Source organism: Sus scrofa, chromosome 17, assembly GCF_000003025.6.
Source record: "Sus scrofa isolate TJ Tabasco breed Duroc chromosome 17, Sscrofa11.1, whole genome shotgun sequence".
NCBI classification, from domain to species: Eukaryota; Metazoa; Chordata; class Mammalia; order Artiodactyla; family Suidae; genus Sus; species Sus scrofa.
The window spans coordinates 49,188,222-49,206,717 of NC_010459.5; the positions used below are offsets into that span (position 1 = coordinate 49,188,222).

Here is an 18,496-nt window from a genome sequence, read left to right on the forward strand (position 1 = left end):
CCGGCCCCGTGGGCTAGTTTACGCATGCGCAGTCTCATGTAGTCCTCATTGCAACATCAGTCTGGAGCCTTTTATTCCCAGAACGTGGTGTGAAGACCCCCATGTTTTAGGTTTTCCTTGGGAGATGTGCTGGGTCAGATGGAGGGTCCTCCCCCTCCAAGCCATGAGGTTGTTTGAGATTTTTATAGTGAGGATGCATAACCTTTGTAACTAAACGACAAAGAAAAAAGCAAATCACAAACACTAGGTTTACTGTAATCATATTCCTGTTGAAAAAATTCTTGTGTTTAGAGAGGTTTTACTTTTTAGCTAGTGTCCATATACATATATATTTGTCTTTTTGCCTTTTCTAGGGCCACTCCCGTGGCATATGGAGGTTCCCAGGCTAGGGGTCAAATCGGAGCTGTAGCTGCCACCCTACACCAGAGCCACAGCAATCGGGATCCGAGCCATGTCTGCAACCTACACCACAGATCACAGCAATGCCGGATCGTTAACCCACTGTGCAAGGCAGGGACCGGACCCGCAACCTCATTGTTCCTAGTCAGATTCGTTAACCACTGCACCACGACGGGAACTCCAAGTCCATATATTTTAAAATTAGTTTTATTGAGGTATAATTACCATGCAATAAAATGCACCCATTTTAAGGATATAGTTCAATGAGTTCTGAGTAATGCGTATGCTTCTGTAAGTAGAAGAGTTCCCAGAGAGGCATTTTTTAAGTCAGAAAAGATGGAGATCAGATCTGGAGACTGAGGTTCTAGGTGATTTTCACTTTCTTTGCATTGTTGGAATGTTTACAACACCAGTTTTCATTTGGAAAAAAAAAAAAGAAAAAAACAGTACCTACATTTTGGAAAAATAAAAGAATGGTGATAGGAGCCACTTCTTTTGGCTCCATGAGGTTATGTTATCTAGTCCTCATGAGATTGGAGTAATCGCCTATTTTACCAGGGGTGGGGGCAGTGGTCTGGGGCTCAGGGGGTGAAGGGTGTAGAACTGCTCTATCCAATATGGTAGCCACGAGCCACAAGCGCCTAGTGGACGTGAAATGTGGCAAGTGTCACATACACCAGATTTGAAAATGCAGTGGAAAAAAAGGATGTAAAAAGTCACAGGGTGACTTAAGCCAACAGACCCGGCCGTGGGGGTGGGGATGGTGGTTTATGGAGCATATTAGGGACGCATTCAGCGGGCAGCATGAGACAAAACCCTTGGCTGTCATCCCGCCCTCCCTGCTCACACTGTCTTTCACATTAATTAATGCTGAATCTCCACCAATTTTTTTCCTCTTGGTTTCTCAGTCTTTGCAACCCTGAAGAAACCTTGTCTACCTGGATAGAGTGGTCTGGCCTCAGTAGCACTTTTTGTTACTTAACTCATGGGACAGTGCTCTTGAGCTATTCCTGACCGTTCAACCCCCACCCGCACCCCACCCCCACAACTAGTTTTTATCAAGTTCCTTGGAAAGAGGTCCCTCCCCAAGCAGTTTAAAACAAACTAAGAGGCAGCACACAAGCAGATTTTAGGAAAAGCTGAAATAAGAGAACGTTCAGGAAGGAGATAGGTATTGTAAAGCTCTCCTAGAAACTTTTGAGTGTCTTTACATTTTTCAGTTTTTAATTGTACAAGAAATGTTTAAATCCTTTCTCTTTAAAAAAAAAATATATATATATATATATATATTTTTTTAGGAGTTCCCATCATGGTTCAGTGGTTAACAAACCTGACTAGTTATCTATGAAGATGCAGGTTCGATCCCTGGCCTCGCTCAGTGGCTTAAGGATCCGGGATTGCCATCAGCTGTGGGCCGCAGACCAGGCTTGGATCCCCTGTTGCTGTGGCTGTGATGTAGGCCAGCGGCTACAGCTCTGATTTGACCCTTAGCCTGGGAACCTCCATGTGCTGCAGGTGCAGCCCTCAAAAGACAAAAGGACAAAAAAAATTTTTTTAATAAATAAATACAAATTTTTAGAATATTCTAGATCATGCTAAAGTTCACTTTGATCATCCCCTCTCTGTCCCCTCCTCTCTGCTTCCAGAAAGAGTTACTATTCTGACTCTGGATAGATCTCGCAGATGTTTACAAATATATAAGTGCCCATGAAAAACATGTAGGAACATTTTATATGTTCCCAGGAAAAGGTAATAACATGCAGGACATACCTTTCAGAAAACTGTTGCTTTCACTCAATAGTATTTTTTTTTTTTGATGTGTCTGTGTTAATATGTGGAGATCTGGTTCATTTCTTTCCACTGAATTTAGTTTTCCACTGTCTGAGTATTCTACATTTTATTTCTCTAATCTCCTTTGGCTGGACAACTGAATTGTTTCCAGTCTTTTGCTGTTTACAAACAGTTCTGTAATGAACATCTTTTTACACGCCCCTTGTTCGTATATGTGGGTTTTTCTCTAGGGTAAGATTTACTTTAGGGTAATATTACTTAAGTATGTTTCCTTTTATTTTTAGTTTCTTTTTGGCGTGCTTATGGCACAGGGAAGTACCAGAGCCAGGGGTCAAACCCATGCCATAGCAGCGACTGAGTCACAGCAGTGACAACCCTGGGTCCTTAACCCACTATGCCACCAGGGAACTCATATTTTAGTGTTTTTTGGTTTTTTTTTTTTGCTTTTTAGGGCCGTACCCACAGCATAGGAGGAGGTTCCCAGGCTTAGGGGTCAAACTGGAGCTATAGCTGCCGGCCTATACCACAGCCACAGCAATGTGGGATCCGAGCTGCATCTGCTGCCTACACCACAGCTCATGGCAACACCAGATCCTTAACCCACTGAGCACGGCCAGGGATCAAACCTGCATCCTCATGGATACTAGTCAGATTCGTTTCTGCTGCGCCATGATGGGAACTCCTAATTTCGTTTTTTTTAATCCAAGAAATATATGCGTATAGTTTAAAACTCATACAGTTCTCCAAAGGAAAATATTACAAAAAACAGCAGCCCCAATGATCTCCCCACCCCCATCCTCTCTTTCTGGCGCAGAGGCAACAAGTTTCAAGTCTTGCTGATTCTTTTGGTACTGACCTCCCAGTTTCTGAGGAACCTACTTCTGTGACCCATTCTTGAGGGTTTTTTCTGTCTTAATCATGATACCTGGCTTCCTCATCTAGAAGATAAGACTTTAGCTCTCTCTCTCTCTTTTTTTTTTTTTTTTTTTTTGTCTTTTTGCCTTTTCTAGGGCCACACCTGCGGCATATGGAGGTTCCCAGGCTAGGGGTCTACTTGGAGCTGTAGCCACCGGCCTACACCACAGCCACAGCAACGCAGGATCTGAGCCACATCTGCAACCTACACCACAGTTCACGGCAACGCCGGATCCTTAACCCACCGAGCGAGGCCAGGGATCAACCCCAACCTCATGGTTCCTAGTCGGATTCATTAACCCCTGAGCCACGACGGGAACTCCAAGACTTTAGCTCTCTTTTCTCGCCCTTGACTCCATCACACACACGTGCAGACTTTCCCTTCACATCCTCCCAGTGTCAATGAATTATCGCTTCAATTTGATCAACATGGAATATTTGCCTTCGTACAACTGCACACTTTTCACAGGTAAGCCATCTTGTCTACCGTAATTACTTCTCCTACTTTGTGTAGTGCCCTGAAACTTGACATTTTTTAAAAAAAAAATCCTATTAACATATGAGTCTTGATGGCACCCTCTTGCCTCCTGTCTGGTACATGGAAGGCTGGTCATAGGTGGTTATAGGTGTACAAACAACCTCGCCAAGAAAAAAAGTGCCGTTCTGCAGAAGTGAAATGGTCTGAGTATGAGTAATGTGTGGAAACACCCTAAAACCTTTTCCCAGGTCACACAACAATTCCCTGCCTGCCCTGAAAAAAATTGTTTTCCCCATTTTCTCTTCATTTTTCATGGATCACTCTACCCCACGACTTCCAGCCAGGACCCAAAGTGCTAAGCTCTGGCTCTTGGGGCCCTAATGAGGTGTTTCACCTAATGGCTGCATTCCTGGCCTTGATTCTTCACAGTTATGTGTGTGAAGCTGAGATCACTGGTTCTTTTTTTCTTTCTGTCTTTTTTTTTTTTTTTTTTTTGTAAGGGTCATGAACGGTTTATGCCCTTAATTTGTTTCTTTTTTAATGGCCGCCCCGTGGCATATAGACATTCCTGGGGCAGGGATCGAATCCAAGCCACAGCAGTGGCAGCACCAGATCCTTTAACCCACAGCGTCCGGCAAGGATCAAACCTGCTTCTCTGCAGTGATTGGATTCTTCAACCATAGTGCCACAGCGGGAACTCCAATTATTTATCTTTATAATAGAAGTAATACAGCCTCCTGGTGAAAAATTCAACCCGGAAAAGAGGTACATGGAGTGACAGTACAAGGACCCCTCCAAGGCCTCCTCTCTGAGGCAGGGCTACCTGGCTTCCAATCCCAGCACTCGCTGACTGTATGGCCTTGCGCCAGACCTTCAAGGGAGCCTCAGTGTTCTCATCTATGAAATGGGGAAACCACGAGGGCTCACCTCCAAGAGTGCTGTGGACGTTACATGAGTTAATGCTTGATCAGTATTACCCAGGAATATGACTAAGTGATACCTCTCCTCTTAGACCAGTGCTGCTTAACCTTGACTGCACATTGAAATCAGGTGGGGAGCTTTCAGTTTTTCTGATGCCTGGACCCCCCACCCTCAGTCATTCGGATTTGATTGATCTGGGGCATGGCCTGAGTATCAGGATTTTTTTTTTAATTTTACTGAAGTGTAGTTGATTTACCATGTTGTATAATTTCTGCTGTACAACAAAATGACTCATTTATACATATACAGAAGTTCCCATCATGGCTCAGCAGTAATGAACCCGACTAGTATCCATGAGGATGAGGTTCGATCCCTGGCCCCGCTCAGTGGGTTAAGTATCTGACCATTGCCTTGAGCTGTGGTGTTGGTCGCAGACACGGCTTGGATCTGGCCTTGCTGTGGCTGTGGTGTAGGCGGCAACTGCAGCTCTGATTGGACCTCTAACCTGGGAACTTCCATGTGCTGCACCTGCAGCCCTAAAAAGCAAAAAAAATTAAAAATTATGCATGTATATTCTCTTTCATATTCTTTTCCGTCATGGTTTATCCCAGGATATCGAATGTAGTCCCCTGTGCTAGACAGCAGGACCTTGCCGTTTATCCATCCTGTATATACTAGTTTGCATCTGCTCAGCTCAAACTCCTAATCCTTCTTTCTTCCAACCTCCTCCCCCATGGCAATCACAAATCTGTTCTCTATGTCTCTGAATCTGCTTCTGTCTTGTAAATAAATTTATTTGGGAATTCCCATTGTGGCTCAGCTGGTGAACAATCTGACACCGTTTCCTGGGATGTGGGTTCAATCCCTGGCCTCGCTCAGTGGTTAAGATCCTACCTTGCCACAAGCTGCAGTGTAGGTCACCGATGTGACTCAGATCCCTAGTTGCTGTGGCTGTGGCATAGGCTGGCAGCTGCAGCTCGATTCAACTCTAGCCCAGGCACGTCCATGTGCTACAGGTGCAGCCATAAAAGGAAAGAAAAAAAACATTTATTTGTGTCATGTTTTAGATTCCACATATAAGTGATATCGTATGGAATTTGTCTTTCCCTTTCTGACTTACTTTGCTTGGTATGATAATCTCTAGGTCCATCCATGTTGCTGCAAATGGCATTATTTCACTCTTTTTATGACTAAGTAATATTCTATTGTGTATATATACCACATCTTTTTTATCCATTCATCTTTCCATGAAGGTTTAGGTGGTTTCCATGTCTTAGCTATTGTGAATAGTGCTACTATGAACATAGGGTGCATGTATCTTTTCAGATTTAGCTTTATCTGGGTATATGCCCAGGGTAGAATTGCTAGAGCATATGGCAACTCTATTTCTATTTCTATTTTTTGAGGAACCTCTGTACTGTTTCCATAGTGGCTGCACCAATTTATATTCCCACCAACAGTGTAGAGGGTTCACTTTTCTCCACACCCTCCCCAACATTTATTATTTGTAGACTTTTTCATGATGGCCATTCTGACCACTGGGAGGTGGTAAGGTACCTCATTATAGTTTTGACTTGCATTTCTCTAATAATTAGCAATGATGACCATCTTTTCATGTGCCTATTGGCTGCCTGTATGTCTTGTTTGGAGAAATGTCTGTTGGGTCTTCAGACCATTTTTCGATTGGGTTGTTCGTTTTTTTATTCCTATTTATCTGAGCTGTTTGTATATTTTGGAAATTAAGCCCTGTCCACTATATCATTTCCAAATATTTTCTCCCAGTCCATAGACTGTCTTTTTGTTTGCTTATGGTTTCCTTTGCACATCAGGATTTTTAAATTCCTCAGACCGCCACAGTGTACAGCTTGGGTTGAGGACCATTATGCTTCATTATTTCACATGTATCAGTTGGGATAGGTAAGGTTATGCTGTGATAACAAACATCCCCCAGATCTCATCTACTTCTCGTTTATGGTACGTGTCCATTGTGGTGTGTGGTCTGTTGCAGCTTGGAACCCAAGCTGACGAGTAGCTTCTACCTGAACATTGAGTCCTGTGCAGTGGGAGAGAGAGCATGGTGAGCCATGCAGTAGTGCTTAAAGCTTCCAACCGGAAGTGAAACATAAATTCTGTTCCCATTTCATTGGCCAAAACAAGTCACATGTTCATACTTGAGTTCAACAGGGAGCATCTGTCTCAAGTCCAGCAGCCTTTTTTTGCAGAGGGCCAGATAGAAAATATTTCAGGATCCATAAGGATCTGTTGCAACTATTCACCTATGTCTTTAAGGCACAAAAGCAACCATAGGCAGCACCCTGTCCAAACGTATGAAAATCACTCTTGGATCATAAGCTATTCAAAAACAGGCAGCAGGTCAGGTCTAGCCCATGAACCATAGTTTTCTAAGCCCTGGTGTAGGAAGAAGCTCTTCAGGAAGGGACTCCAAATATGGGTGGAGAGTAATGCAGTCTACCACACTGTGTGTATAGAAAAGAAAGGGACTGGAGTTCCTGTCATGGCTGAAGGGAAATGGATCTGACTCGCATCCATGAGGATGCAGGTTCAATCCCTGGCCTTACTCAGTGGGTTAAGGATCCAGCGTTGCCATGAGCTGCGATGTAGGTCTCAGAGGCAGCTGTGATCCCATGCTGCTGTGGCAGTAGCATAGGCTGGCAGTTCAACCCCTAGCACTGAATCTCCATATGCCGAGGTTGCAGCCCTAAAAAGACAACAGAAAGAAAGGAAGGAAGGAAGAAAAAGAAGGAAGAAAGAAAGAAAGAGAAGAGAGAGAGAAGGAAGGAAGGAAGAAGGAAGGAAGAAAGAAAGAAAGAAAAAAAAAAAAAAAAAAAGAAAAAAAAAGAAAGAAAAAAGAAAGAAAGAAAGAAACAGACAGACAAGACAGGGAGAGACCAAGACAGAGCAGAGGGAGAGAGAATGGACCCTATTACAGTACATTATATTTTACACACTATACTGTGATACTGTGATACAACTTGCTTTTGTTCCTTAATACTGTGTTTCTGGATGTTTCTTTCATGTCAGGAGTTCTAGCATGAGTCTTTTTTTTTTTTTTTTTTTTTTGGCTTTTTAGGGCTGACATTGGAGGCATTGTGGCATATGGTAATTGCCAAGCCTAGGGGTCCAATCAGAGCTACAATTGCTGGCCTACCCCACAGCCACAGCAATGCAGGGTCCGAGCCACGTCTGTGACATTTACCACAGCTCACAGCAACACCAGACCCTTAACCCACTGAGCGAGGCCGGGAACTGAACCCGCATCCTCATGGATACGAATCAGGATCCTTACCGCTGAGCCACAACAGGAAGTCCTGACTCCATTTTTTTTAATGGCTGTCTAGTTTTCCCTGATATGAATGTATTATAGTGGGTTTTATTTGTGTGTTTGTTTTTATAGTGAATCCTCTCGGGTTAGATAACAGTGGTTTTCTCAATAACCAGAGGAGGAAAGCAGCCCCATAGAGCAATACTGTAAAGAGAAAAGCAACATCCCAGCTCTCAGCAACATCTCAGTAGTTTGGACATAGTTATACTGCTTTTTCCTCTCTCAGCCTCCCTGGAAATACACATCTTTCAAGAGGCTTTTTCCTTTACTACAGCCTTTGCTGGCTCTTGCAACACGGAACGCAGTGGCCCTTCCAGGGGTGTATTTGGGGAGAGATTATAACACGGAAGAGGGTTAAATAGAAACAGTGAAGTAGCAGCGACATCTCGGAAGCTGTGTAACGTTATCACCCTGACCCCACGGAGAGAGACACACTGGGACGGTGTGTGAGTCGTGCCGATGAGGAAGGACCAAAACCCCCCATCACAGGTGGGCCGGGGGAGGCGGAGATGACGGCAGCCCCACGTTCATCCTTGTCTTCCTCACAGGACACCACAACGTCCGTGCGCATCGGCCTGATGATGGAAGAAATGATCTTCAGCCTCGCAGACACGCATCTGTTCTTCAACGACCTGGAGGTTTGGAGTTGCTTGATTGCTTATTTTATTCCATAGCCACTGTATTTCATCACCTGCATCTGGTTTGGGGGACAAGACACTGCCTTTCTTTTTCCTTTTCTACCTTTTTTTTTTTTCTTTTTTTTTTTTTTTTTTTTTTTTAGCGTTTGGAGGCTAGAAACTTTTATTTGAAACCCGCAAGAAGGCACGAAACTGTGGCCAGCCACGGCTTATTGGAAACACACTTGACCGGATTCGCTCCCTGGCTGCTCCATGCAGGGAATGGGCTCTTCTCTCTGCTTTTGTGGGTGATGTCCACTGGCAGTCTTACTAATCCAATAAAGGCTGTGTAGTTTCTTCCTCTTGAAATTTGCTATTTAATAAGTTTATTAAAGCAAATTAGTACAGATCCCCCTGGGTCAGTTATAATTAGCAATGGGCCAGGATGGAAGCTTTTAAAAACAATTTACATTCCCCTGAAAACATGTTTTACAAAGAGAGAGAGAGTGAGCAGTGGGACCACGCTGATTTAAAGTATCTGCTCCTGTGCCCCAAGCAAGTAGCAAGGAGATGGGAGAAAGGGGAGAGCAGCTTCAGAAATAAATTTCGTTCCTTTCTTTATACCCAGCCTAGGTCTGAAAGATTGGGGAAGAATTTCAATTAGAAAACCTATTTAGGAGTTCCCATGTGGCTCAGCAGGTTAAGTACCTGATATTGTCACTGCAACAGCTCAGGTCATTGCTGTGGTGCAGGTTCAGTCCCTGCCCCGGGAACTTCCACATGCCATGGACGAAAATAAAAAAATAAAAAGCTACTAAAGCAAAAGCAAAGGAATAGAAAGCCATGCAATGAACAAAGGTAAGGCATTGTACCAAAAAAAAAAAAATCTGGCTCAGGCTAACTAAGCAATTAAGTTCAGAGTCTGTCCCTGAGCTTCCTGGTAGCCAAAACAAGGAGGGAAATACAACACACTATTTACTCCTAATGAAAGAGCAAGCAGCTTTCTCCAAGGTGAGGAAAGGTCTTCAGTTGCTAAGAGGACTAATATGGGAATCTTCTGGCTTTGTGATTACTTTCTAATTATTGGTTTAACAGATTGGAAAATAAAGGCAACCTAAAGTAAAACTGTAGAAAGAACAATTCTATTTATACTAGGAATATTTTTTCCTAGAATCTGGAAAATCCCTGGGGACTCAACTGCGACATAAAAATATGAAGGCTGTAAATTCCAGATTTGTCCTGGCCAGGCCAGAGTGTTACTGATGCTTATCGTCAGGAAAGTAGATAGGTTCTCCTTTCTGGTCTGCAGTCCTGGAGTTCCAGAAGAAGAAACCCTGGCTTAAACGATCAATCTTGCGTTCTACCCAGTCTGGGCAAGCCACTAGGGCCTCGGTCCTCCTATCTGTGAAATGGGATTGATGCTCTCTCCAACATCTTTTTTAAAGAGAGAACTCTTTGACAGAGAATTTTGGAGTCGTGGAGAATGCCACTAGCATCAAGGCCCACAGCTACCTCCTTAGCCAAAAGCAATGTGCAAACTCCCTTTACAAAGACCCCCTCATGTCTTAGGGGGAAAAAGAAAGAGCAAATTTAAATTTTTTGATGGAAAAAGAAAACTCATGGCAATTAAATTCAGTAAGCATTTATGGAGTCTAATGTAGTAAAGACTCATCTGATTGTAGCAAGCAAAACTCAACTTGCCTTAGCTAAATAAGTAAAAAATAAATGGAAATCATTGGCCCTTGTAGTTGAAAAGCCCAGGAAAGATTTTGTTTTTCCCTGTGTCTTCCTTAGAACGTCACTTTTAAGAGAGCAGGGACCGTGTCTGCCTGATTCAATCCAAATCCCCAAGGACCAGGCAATAAACAACCATAAAGACCATAACTGAGAATGTTTGTGACAGTGGAAAGGACCTGAAGGAAATGAAACAGTCAGATGTGACAGTGAGTGACGCGGGCGAGGAAGGAGGGTGGGGAGCGGCATCCTCAAGGGAGCCAGGGACGATGTCTTGAGGAGGTGGCACTGGACCCAAGCCTGAATGATGACAGGAGCCAGCCAGGTGGAAATCAAAGGAGGTGGGATCGGCAGGTGCAAAGGCCCTGAGGTGAGAACCACTGTGCTGGACTCTAGGATTGACGAGAAGGCCACGCGATGAGGGTGCGTGCGTGAAAGCAAGGGAGCAGCTGTTGGGATAGATGAGTCTGGAGGGGGAGGCGTGGGCCAGACACGAGCTCATGCAGAGTTTCTTCTGAGTGCTGTGGACAAGCATGGGGCGAGGGAGCCGGAAACAGGAAGGGCCACGTGACCTGGGTTTTGTTTTAAAGGGACCACTCTGGCCGCCGCATGGAGAATGGGCAGCAGGAGGGGAAATGTAGAGACAGGAAAACCAGGAAAGAGATGACTGCTGTCGTCCGCGCAAAAGGAGAAAAATGGGTTGGATTGAGGTGGTAAGATGTGGGCTTCGGGAAGGCGGTCGAGCTGAGAGGCCTTGCTGATGAGCTGGAGAGGAGGGTGAGGGAGAGAGAGGAGTCCAGAGGGACTCCGGGCCTGACCTGACCTGACCTGACCAGGGGTGGCGGTGCCATCCTCTGCAGGGGGCAACCCGGGAATGATGGAGAATCCATCTCTGTCGCGGGCACACGGGGTCTGAAATGTCTGGGACACCCCAGGGAAGATACCAAGCCAACAAGCTGATACACGAGCGTGAAGCTCTTGGGCAGTAAAAAATGGCAGACACGTAGTAGGGGCTTTGTCCATCTTGGTTGAACCTGAGGCTCAGAACCAGGTATTTTCTGGGACTGGTGTGTGTTCAAGCCCATGTCTTCAGAAGCCCCTCTGCCGGTCCTCGCTGGCCCCAAAGTCAGAGTCTTGGAAAAGGATCTTAATTACCAGCTGGAGCTACTCAGGGAAGCCAGTTTGTTTTTCTTCGCTACATTTTTTTCCCCAAATGTCCCCGGTGCCAGAAGCCCTGAGGGCACCTCAGCAGAATTGAAACCATGTTACGCGATGGAGAAGTTAAGACTCACACAAGTGAAAACACATTGCCTGCTCGGCGCCCCCATCAAACTCCGAGGGGCAGCCTCGTGGAGCTCCCCAGGGGGGCCGTTTGGGGCTGGGGCCTGCAGGAGGCCCGCCCGAGGCCTGGCTCCTGTATGGAGTGGTCGGATGATGGGGTTTAGGGAACAAAGTCAGATCCCTTTCTGCTGCAGGCCTGCAGAGCCCTCTGCAAATAAGGGGGTCAGTTCCCATAAGCAGCAGCAACTTATAGAGAATTGAGTGTTAGCCAGGCCCTACTCTAAGTACTATGGATTCAGTAGCCAAAAAAAAAAAAAAAAACCAGCAAGATCCCCACCATGGAGGCATTGACCTTCCTGTTGGCGAAGCAAACCATAAACAACTGGATAGAAAATGCCAGATGAAGTGCTTGGCAGAGAAACTAGCAGAGTCGAAGGAGATGGTCTCAGGGGCTCTTTTACTTGGTATAACCAAGTAAGGCTTGTCTGACATTTGGGCAGAGACCTGAAGGAGATGAGAGAGAGGACCATATGGGTACCTGGGCGAAGACTGCACCAGGCAGAGGAAGCAGCAGTGCAAAGGCCCTGGGGCATGGTCAAGGTCAGCAAGTTCCAGGAACCGGGAGGAAACCAGTGCGGCTGAACTGAAGGAGCTGGAAGGGTTGTGGAGGGCCTTGTTGGGAAGGGGGAGACAGATCAGGTGGGGCCTTGGGGCCATCATGAAGGCTTCAAATCATATTCCAAGGGTGACAAGAAGCCACTGGGGGTTTTTGAGCAGGGGAGCAGCTCACGGTGCAGAGGCTCCCTCTGGCTGCTGGCTGGAGAACAGACCAGGTACTTGTTAGTTCAGTGGTTCCAGGATTCAAAGGTGCAAGCGCTCATGGAGAAGAATCCATGAGGTGGGAGGACTGGTCAGAGACAAGGTAGGTGCCAAGTTCAGCTGTGTCTCAGGACATTGGGGATGTGTGTCCTGAGTTTAGAGCAGGCACCTGCTAATCAGCTCAATCTGCCTTTGAGTCCTGGTTCCACCATCTCCGGGCTGTGTGACCTGGGCAAGTCACTCCATTTCCTGGACCCTCAGTTTCCTCCTCTGTTAAATGGGTAGAAGAAAAGCTACCAGAGTTCCCATTATGGCTCAGCAGAAATGAACCCAATGAACATCCATGAGGATGTGGTGTTGATCCCTGGCCCCGCTCAGTGGGTTATGGATCCAGTGTTGCTGCGAGCTGCAGTGTAGGCTGCAGAGGAGGCTCAGATCTGGCATTCTTGTGGCGTAGGCTGTGGCGTAGGCTGGAAGCTATAGTTCCAACTTGACCCCTAGCCTGGGAACTTCCATATGCCGCACTTGTGGCCCTTTAAAAAAAAAAAAAAAAGCCTGCTTTCCAGGGTTGTAATGATAAAAGGAGATCATACGGAAGCCATCAGCACAGAACCTGGCACACTGCACCAGGGTGGGGGGCAAACTGTTTAATACAAATCATTTGATGTACTGTACAATGAGCTGGAAGATATAACTAGCTTGCCCAGTCCCTGATTTTACCATCATTCAATAACGATACATGTAATACAGAGATACCATAAGGATTATGACAGTCGTGAGCGACCTGGCCCTAAATCAGCCACCTGGAGTTGGGGCATAAATATCTGACAATTACCGGGCCCACTTGCCCTTGTGACAGGGCGGCTGCTTTTGCCTTAAAATCCAGGGAAGAGGCCCCTCATCTGAAACATCAGCTGGGGAGCGGGGCGAGGGTGGAGGTTGGAGTGAAACTCGCACACCTGTGGCTCGGGAGCGTCGAAAGCATCCTGAGCTCCCTGAACTGCGCATGTGCGGCCGCCGAAGCCTCCGGACGGAGCTCTCCTCCCAGCTCGACAGAGGCGCTTAGGAGCAAGCACCGCCCTCGGGGGTTTGATGTGGGGGCTCAGTGTCCAGCGGGGGAGGGGGGGACGGGGAGGCGATGCCCTTCATCCCCATGGCCCCTGCGTGAAGGTGAGCGGGGAAAGCCGGCCAGATTCAGGTGAGAGATGCAACCATCCTCGCCGTCTTGGCTTTGCCATCTTCCCTCGTTTGACTCAGAGAGCCGGCTCCCTCCGAGTCCGGCAGCCTTCTCATCAAGTCGGGGAGGGTAAGTTGGGCACCGGGAGGGAAGTGTGGGCTTCTAAAGGCGGGGCCAGGAATGCCCCATAACCCAGTACTTGGTACAGCCTTGTACGGGAAGGACTCATTCCACCCAAAATGCGCGGGCACCCCCGTGAGAAACACGCGCCCAGCCCTTGCGAGCAGTCAGTCAGCTGCACCGGATTTATGGATCTCCCTGGGTCAGTGCAAGCCGGGCTTCATGTGGCTTGCTTTTACTTGAAAAACAAAATTTTTGCTGTTTAACTTACAGGTTTTTCTTATTAGCGTTTTAGGAAGAAAAATGATTGGTGCATGATGCCAGTGATTCCATAGGTGAAACTGCTTAGGATGAAACTAAGGTTTTATCTTAGTTGTTTGTTTGTTTGTTTGTTTGGGGTTTTTTTGGGGGGGAATATAGTCGATTTACCATGTTGGATTAGTTTCTGGTGTCCGGCAAAGTGATACTTTTTCATATTCTTCTCCGTTATGGTTTAGGATATTGAATATAGTTCCCTGTGCTATACAGTAGGACCTTGTTGTTATTTTATATCTGTTAATCCCAAACAACTATTCTTCCATGACCCCTCCCCTTCCCCTTTTGGTTACCATAAATCTGTTTTCTGTGCCTGTCAGTCTGTTTCGTTTTTGTAAATAAGTTCATTTGTATCCTTTGTTTAGATTCCACATACAAGTGATACTATGTGGTATTTGTCTTTCTCTTTCTGACTGACTTAGTATGATAATCTCTAGGTTCACCCATGTTGCTGCAAATGGCATTATTTCATTCTTTTTTATGGCTGAGTAATATTGCATTGTGTATATATACTACAATTTCTTTATCTATTCATCTGTTAATGGACATTTAGGTTTCTTCCATGTCTTGGCTATTGTAAATAATGCTGCTTTGAATATTGAGGTGCATGTGTGTTTTCGAATTAGAGTTTCCTCCAGATATGTGTCCAAGTAGGATTGCTGGATCACATGGCAACTCTAGTTTTTAAGGAATCTCAGTACTGTTTTCTAGAGTGGCTGCACCAATTTACATTCCCACCAACAGTGTAGGAGGGGTCCCTTGTCTCCATACCGTTTCCAGCATTTGTTATCTGTAGCCTTTTCAGTGATGGCCATTCTGACCCGTGAGACTTCATTGTACTTTTGATTTGCGTTTCTCTAATAATCAGAAGCTCAGGCTTGAAATGTTTAAAACAGAGAGTTGATTGAAAGGGGCATGGTAGGGTGCCTCTCAAATAGTAGTGGTGAGTCTTGTTTGAGAAGTTGTGTCCCTCGTATCAGTTATGTCTCAGGACTTTAAATCTCAGCGTGAGAGAAAATGTATCTCTTACAGAAGGTCACTGTCAAAACCACTTGAAAGCCAATGTTCTAGAGCAGGGCCGTCCAGTAGGACTTCCCACAGCGATGGCAGCGTCCTGCTCTGCACTGTCCCACACGGCCACCGCGGGCCACGTGGGCTTACTGAGCACTCGAAATATGGCTAGTGTGCCTGAGGCACTGAATTTTTAGTTGTATTTCATTTTAAGTCGTTTTCATGGAATTAGCCACATGTGGCTGGTGGCTCTCGTATTGGACAGAACATAACATTTACCTCATTGTACTCACTGTAGAAAGTTCTGTGAGAGAGTTCTGAAGCCCTGCATTTGTCAGACATGACCTACATTTTCAGTTAGGATGGTGCTAATAATAATAATAACAGCAGGAATCACAGGGGCATTCGCTGAGTACTTCCTGGGTGCCAGGCGCTATCCTGTGCGGTTTACATGCATTAACTTGCTTGAGTCTCACCATGGTTATCTCCATTCTCTCAGTCGGCTTGGGCTCCCGCAATGAAATACCACAGACTCTTCAGCGTCCACAACAGAAATTAAATTTCTTACTGTTCTGGAAGCTCGAAGTCCCACATCAGGGTGCTGGCAAACGTGGTTTCTGGTGAGAACACTCTCGTTGGCCTGTAGAGGGCGCCTTGTCCCCATGTCTCCTCAGGGCCTCTCCTAGGTGTGTGTACAAGGAGAGGGAGAGAAAGCAAGAGAAAGAGTATGTGCCAGGCAGCTCTGCTGTCTCTGCTCCAAGGGCACTAATCCTCTCAGATCAGGGCCCCACCCTTGTGACTTCATTGAACCTTAATTACTTCCTTCTCCAAATACAGCCACGCTAAGGGTCATGACTTCACCCTCTGAATCGGGGGAGGACACAAACATTCAGTCCATAACACCCATTTTACAAATAAAGAAACGGGAGTTCCCCGTCATGGCGCAGTGGTTAACGAATCTGACTAGGAACCATGAGGTTGCGGATTCAGTCCCTGCCCTTGCTCAGTGGGTTAAGGATCTGGCATTGCTGTGAGCTGTGGTGTGGGTCACAGATGCAGCTCGGATCCCGCGTTGCTGTGGCTCTGGCGTAGGCCAGTGGCTACAGCTCCGATTCGACCCCTAGCCTGGGAACCTCCATATGCCGCGGGAGCGGCCCAAGAAATAGCAAAAAGACAAAAAAAAATAAAATTAAAATAAAGAAAATAAAATAAAGAAACAGAGGCACCGAGAGGTTAAGCGAGCAGCCCGAAGTCACACAGTTGGCAGTCGCAGTATTCAGACCCAGGCGGCCTGGCTCCAAAGCGCTTGCCCTTAACCACTGTGCTACCTCTCCCTGGAGAACAGCTGCCATCTGGCTGAGAAAGACGATGCCCAACGGGAAACCTAGACTTGCCCAGAGCAGGGGAACCAAGAGCGAGGAGGACTGGTAGAGCCGGGAAGCCTGGAGGAGGACGAGCAAATTCTGACAGCAAGAGGAGGAGGCATTCCTGGTATAAATGTCAATGACAAAGATGAAAACTCCTCCGTCAGTTAGCTCATCATCTTCCCGTGATATATGCAGAACAAAATAACACCGTAACAGCAACCAAAACCCACTGAACCCCTACAGCACCCTCCCAGCAATTCCAACGGGTAACAAAGCAATAGACAAAGGCTCTGGATGCATTTCTAGAAAGGATGCAGCAGCATATATTAAAAAAAAAATTGGAAAGATACAAAGATTAGCATGGCCCCTGCGCAGGATGACATGCAGATTCAAGAAGTGTTCCATATTTAAAAAAAAAGAAGAAGGATGTGGATGGTTGGAGCTGAGGGGCACAGACAGGAATAACAACCCAGTGACAGCAATAGCTGACATGTCCTGAGGGCTCACCTACTCACCATTTAACCCTAACAACAGCCGCAGGGGGTAGCTACTGTTATACAGCCCCATTTTAAAGAAGGGAAAACTGAGGCACAGGGAGGTTAACTTGCCCAGCACTGGCAAGCTTTTTACCCTGTGCCAGGCGTCACACGTGGCATTTTCTCACTGAAGTCTTGCAATGATCCTGCAAGGGAGGTTTTGCTTTTTCAATCTCCATTGTACAGGTGAACATGAGGTCCAGAGAGGTCACTGTCCGAGGGTCCCAGAGCTGTAAGAGTCGCGTGTAGATCAGATCCCAGGCCAAGCTGACTTCTAGGCTGACACATTTATTTTTCATGGAAGACATCATTTTATTTACTTCTTTATTTTTATGGCTGCACCCTCGGCATATGGACGTTCCCAGGCCAGGGACTGAATCCAAGTCGTCGCTGCAGCAACGCCAGGTCCTTTAGCCCCCTGCGCCAGGCCAGGGATCAAACCCACGCCTCCACAGCAACCCAAGCCACTGCAGACAGATTCTTAACCCACCGTGCCACAGCAGGTTCTCCAGAAGATAGCAATTTTGAGATGAACAGTGAATTGGAGAAGGACTACAGATCCACAGAGGGAATGGAAGAAAAGGGTCCTTGATAAGAACCGAGGTCAACCTAGAGGTTTTGGCAGAAGGTGCCTCTGGCCTGACTCGGGTGTGTCCAGGCAGGCGAGTGGGCTGGAGAGGGAGCGTTTCAAGATGCTGCCAGGGCTCTGGAAAGGCTCTGGCTGGAGGGACTCAGAAGTGGCTGGAATCTGGGCAGGCCGTGGCTGCTTGCCCGACACACAGGCCTGATTGCTAAACTTCTGATTTACGGCTCTGCAGGAGCTATCAGGGAGAATAATATTTCACCGTGTCAGCGCTGAGCGGCTCTCCAAGACATCCAGCCCAACTGGCCATGAATGCAACGCGGGCCACAGACTCTTTAGTACTCCTCAGAAAAGTTAAACATTCAGACAACATGAGAAAGAGGGCTCAGGGTTCCCTCCCAGCCAGCGGGCCCCTCTCCGGCGAGTCTAGAGGCAGCGTTAAGCAGTCTCACTTCTAAAATATACCTGCCTCAAAGGAGAAGGGGTGGCAGTGAGTCCATCTGGGCTCTGATGAGTCATTTTTCTAAAGCAAATTTGTCAACAATTTCCTTTCTGTGTTCGTGTCTCCAGGCAGCCAAGGACAGAAAGTGATAGGACTGGATGAGAGCAGGGCAGGTTGGGAAAACCCCAGCTGTCACCAGCTTCATGAGAATGGATTTTGATGGGTATTTGTCACCAGGCTCATTCAGAAATTAGCAAGGATGAGAATACGGAGTATCAACACCTGTGGGATGCCGGCAAAGGCTGATCCACACAGACATGCACAGCCTTAAATTACATTTATTAGAAAAACAGAAAAATTAATAAGAACTCATCATGGAAAAGACCATTAAGGTAGATAAAAGCCTTTGGCAAGCGTGAACAAGGATAAAAGTAACCAATATCCAGAATGAAAGGGGTGGATATTATTATAGCCTCAGCAGAAGTGCATTTTTTTTAATTAGGAGAATACCATGAGCAATATTATATACCAGTGAACTTGAAAACCTGGATGACTTGGACCCTTTTCAGGAAGGTATGAATTACCACAATTAACCCATGGGGGGAGTTCCCATTGTGGCTCAGCAGGCTAAGGACCCAGTGTTGTCT

At 46.3% G+C, this 18,496-nt stretch overlaps 1 protein-coding gene across 7 annotated transcripts in view; it reads left to right on the plus strand.

Annotated features, from left to right (window-relative positions):
* Positions 1-18,496, plus strand: part of EYA2 (EYA transcriptional coactivator and phosphatase 2) — a 313,108-nt gene that overhangs the window by 257,540 nt on the left and 37,072 nt on the right. For all 7 annotated transcript variants that reach the window (XM_021077393.1, XM_021077399.1, XM_021077395.1 and 4 more), the window contains one exon: positions 8,396-8,485. In XM_021077393.1, coding sequence (XP_020933052.1) covers positions 8,396-8,485 — 90 coding nt within the window. The remainder of the gene's footprint in view (positions 1-8,395; positions 8,486-18,496) is intronic.